The 3,553-nt window shown below is 41.5% G+C and overlaps 1 protein-coding gene across 1 annotated transcript in view; it reads left to right on the top strand.

Annotated features, from left to right (window-relative positions):
* nrap (nebulin-related anchoring protein) overlaps positions 1-3,553 on the top strand; it is a gene marked incomplete in the record, with an annotated part of 27,192 nt that overhangs the window by 16,517 nt on the left and 7,122 nt on the right. Inside the window, 11 exon segments of the mRNA XM_014007567.1 lie at positions 472-570; positions 655-759; positions 856-963; positions 1,051-1,164; positions 1,249-1,446; positions 1,809-1,913; positions 2,003-2,101; positions 2,186-2,290; positions 2,388-2,495; positions 2,580-2,891; positions 2,976-3,080. Coding sequence (XP_013863021.1) covers positions 472-570; positions 655-759; positions 856-963; positions 1,051-1,164; positions 1,249-1,446; positions 1,809-1,913; positions 2,003-2,101; positions 2,186-2,290; positions 2,388-2,495; positions 2,580-2,891; positions 2,976-3,080 — 1,458 coding nt within the window.

The following is a 3,553-nucleotide window of genomic DNA, read 5'->3' as shown; positions in this document are numbered from 1 at the left end:
TATTTAAATAGAATTTTTCTCACGAGATTTATTTTCATGTGTAGCTTTTACATTTCTCTGTCACCTGTATTTACATTTCCATGTGCATTTCAGCCTCATTATGCAAATATGACACGAAAATGAAAAGATTTGTGAGCAAGATTTAAAAAAACTTAAAATGATTATTTAAGAGACACAGATGCATCTACAAGTAAAAGAATTTTTTTTTTCAAAAACAGTAACATTTAAATTTTGTTCTAAAATATATTATTTATTAGATCAAAGCTGGAAAAATACATATAATGGTCAATTAAATGATAAAACAGGAGGTAAAGTTCTCGTTTTTTAATTTAATTGGTGCACTTTAAGTGTATTCATTTATTTATTGGTCCATATAGATATTTCTGCTTTAATTTCTAACTATGTTAGATTTGGTCCTCCATACATATCACACGTTCAGGCATTTAAATGTCAAAACATTTGTTTCCGCAGAAAAAGTACCGTCAGGAGGTGAGCTCTCTGAGGTTTACCAGCATCGACGACACGCCAGAGATGATTCAGGCCAAACTCAGCAACAAACTGGCCATCGATGTGAGTCGATTTGATACAAAACCATGTGCATGATTTAAAAACCTACGTTTGGGGTCCAGTAAACRTGTGTTTTCCGTTCTGCAGAGGCTGTACAGAGAGAAAGGAGAAAACATAAAGCATAACTACACAATAAACAAAGAGCTGCCTGAGCTGGTGCAAGCCAAGATCAACGCCCAGAACATCAGTGAGGTAAAGTTGTGTTTTCAACTACTCAGATCCATCAGACAGCCGGATCAGTCTATTAATCTGATTCTACCTGCGGTTGTCCTAATGAAACATTTTTAGAGTCGTTACAAGGAATCGTGGACGAAGTTACGTGACGGAGGTTACAAGCTGCGCCTGGATGCTATTCCATTCCAGTCCGCCAAAGCGTCTGCAGAGATCCTCAGTGATGTGAGTCCATTAAGTCCTTTTTAAACTTTACAACAAAGCTCTCTCTATCATTATGCACCAATCTCCCTTCTGTTACATTTTTTTTAGCACAAATACAAGGAAGTGTTCGAGAAGACCAAAGGGAAGATGATCGGACTCAAGGCCCTGCAGGATGACTTGAACATTGCTCACTCAGTTTATGCCAACAAGTTACAGAGTGATGTGAGTGTTTCTGAACTGGAATTTAGTTGTAAAAAAAATATGCTGCATTTGCAAACATTCTACTGGAATCTGTTATCCTTTTAGATCAACTACAAGCAGAAGTCCGCTAAGGAGCTCTCCAAGTTCCACCTGTCCATGGACATGATGGATGTTGTTCATGCTAAGAAGGCCCAGTCACTGGTCAGTGAYCACGACTACAGGCTGTCCCTGCATCACTACACCTCGCTGCCTGATGACATGAAGCTGCAGGCTGCCAAAAAGGCRTACGCCCTGCAGAGTGAGGTGAGAGGCACTGCAGAAACCTCTGGCTTCTTAAATGCACCGCACATAATTAACACTTTTTTTTCTCTGCTAAATTATGCCTGATGTGACCTAAGTGCTTAATAAATATATAGCATTTTCTACAAAAGTGCAATGTGAATGCTGAGTGCTGAATGAAATTTGCCAAAGAATTAAAGTTAAAAATTCTAAACTCCACCTGGCACACATCCCCTGAATGAGCTGAACGTTTGGACATATGACTAAAACAGCTCAAGGTATGCAGACGTATTTAGATTGCTAAATACATAAAACAGGAAAACAACAGTGTGAGTCATGAATCGRCATTCACACCATTATAACCCTGCTGACTGTTTGTTCTGCAGAAAGTGTACCGCTCTGACCTGAATTACCTGCGGGGTGCCGCCTGGATCGCCACCGGAGCTCTGCAGATTGAAGGATCCAAGAGGGCCACGGACCTCATCAGTGAGGTAAGACGGCTGCTTCATACTCGTCGCTGTTATTGGACACGAAGCATCTAGAAATAAGACAAGACGCGCGTTGTTTCCTCCCGCAACAGAAAAAGTACAGACAGCAGCCGTACCAGTTCAGACACACAGCTGTTGCTGACTCYCCCGACATCGTCCACGCGAAACTCAGTGGTCAGATCACAAATGAAGTGAGTCAAAGAGCTTTCTGACTCATTTCCGTATTTATTTCTGCAGTTAAAAAGCGTAATAAACATATATTTTTTCTTTTGTAGCGTTTGTACAAAGAAAAAGGAATAAACGATCAGCACAGCTACACAATTACAAGTGAGAGACCAGAGATTACACAGGCCAAGATCAATGCTGCCAACTTCAGCGAGGTACTTTCACATCTTTAAGCTGCGCTCTGCTACACTTATTGTAAGCTTTGAAATGCTTGTGGGATATTTTAGGATGAATATTTGTTTTGCTCTGCAGATAAAGTACAGAGAGTCCTGGCACACCCTGAGAGCTCAGGGCTACAAACTCACCATGCAGGACATCCCCTTCCAGGCCGCCAAGACCTCCACAGGCATTGCCAGTGATGTAATTACCAGTTTACATATAAATATTAATATATGAAACTGCAAAATAACTCAACAGAAAGTCACGTAAACGGCGTCTCTCCAGTACAATTACAGACACAACCACCTGCTGGACAAAGGGAAACACATTGGAGTTAAAAGCGTCACAGACGACCCRTACCTCCTGCACTGCCTGCAGGCTGGCAGACTGGCCAGCGACCAGGAGTACCGCAGGGATGCTCTGTCGGCCAGCGGGCAGTACCATCTCACACCGGACATGGTCCATCTGGTGGCGGCTAAGAACGCCCAGGCCCTGGCCAGCGATCAGGACTACAGGAAGAGGCTGCATGAATACACGGTGCTGCCTGATGACATGAAGGTCAAGTGGGCCAAAAAGGCTTACAACCTGCAGAGTGAGGTGAGACGCTGAGATGATAAACGGGATAAAAAAAATAATAATGACAAAATTCAAACTGCCTTACGCTTGTTGTTTTACACATAGAAACTCTACAAGTCAGACCTCAGTTTTATGAAGGGAGTGGCCTGGGATGGAGTTGGCGCGCCTCAGCTGGAGTCTGCTAAGAAGGCTGGAGAGTTAATAAGTGATGTGAGTGACAGGAGCAATAATGTTCAACAATAATGACTCAAAGAACAAAGTGTTTCATTATCACACTCATTTTGTACTCTGGTTATCACTTAGATGTAAATTAAGGTCCAAATTTAGCKTTAAAGCCTCTATCAGTTAAATATACTTTACTGTAAAATCAGTAAAAACTGAGTATTTTCTTGTTTTGAACTCTGCAGTGTAAAAAGTATTAGAATAGTAAAAAAAGATTAAAAAAAATTGTATAGGTCTTCTGGACGGGTTCTTCTCTAATGAAACGTTTCGTCTCTTCTCCAAGAGACTTCTTCAGTCTGAGAGTTTCAGGCAAAATTCAGGCTTTTAAGCCCTGCCTCCATGTGACTGATACTCACATCACATGGCAATAGGTTTCCGTATGTCCGTATGTTTTTTCCGTATGTTGCGGGTGTTTCGGAGAAACTGAGACATTTACTTTCTAAACATGATGTCCCAGTAGC

The sequence above is a fragment of the Austrofundulus limnaeus genome, unplaced genomic scaffold, assembly GCF_001266775.1.
Source record: "Austrofundulus limnaeus strain Quisiro unplaced genomic scaffold, Austrofundulus_limnaeus-1.0 Scaffold43, whole genome shotgun sequence".
Lineage (NCBI taxonomy): Eukaryota > Metazoa > Chordata > Actinopteri > Cyprinodontiformes > Rivulidae > Austrofundulus > Austrofundulus limnaeus.
Note: the sequence above shows the minus strand (reverse complement) of the source record. Positions and strands in the feature narration are given on the sequence as shown.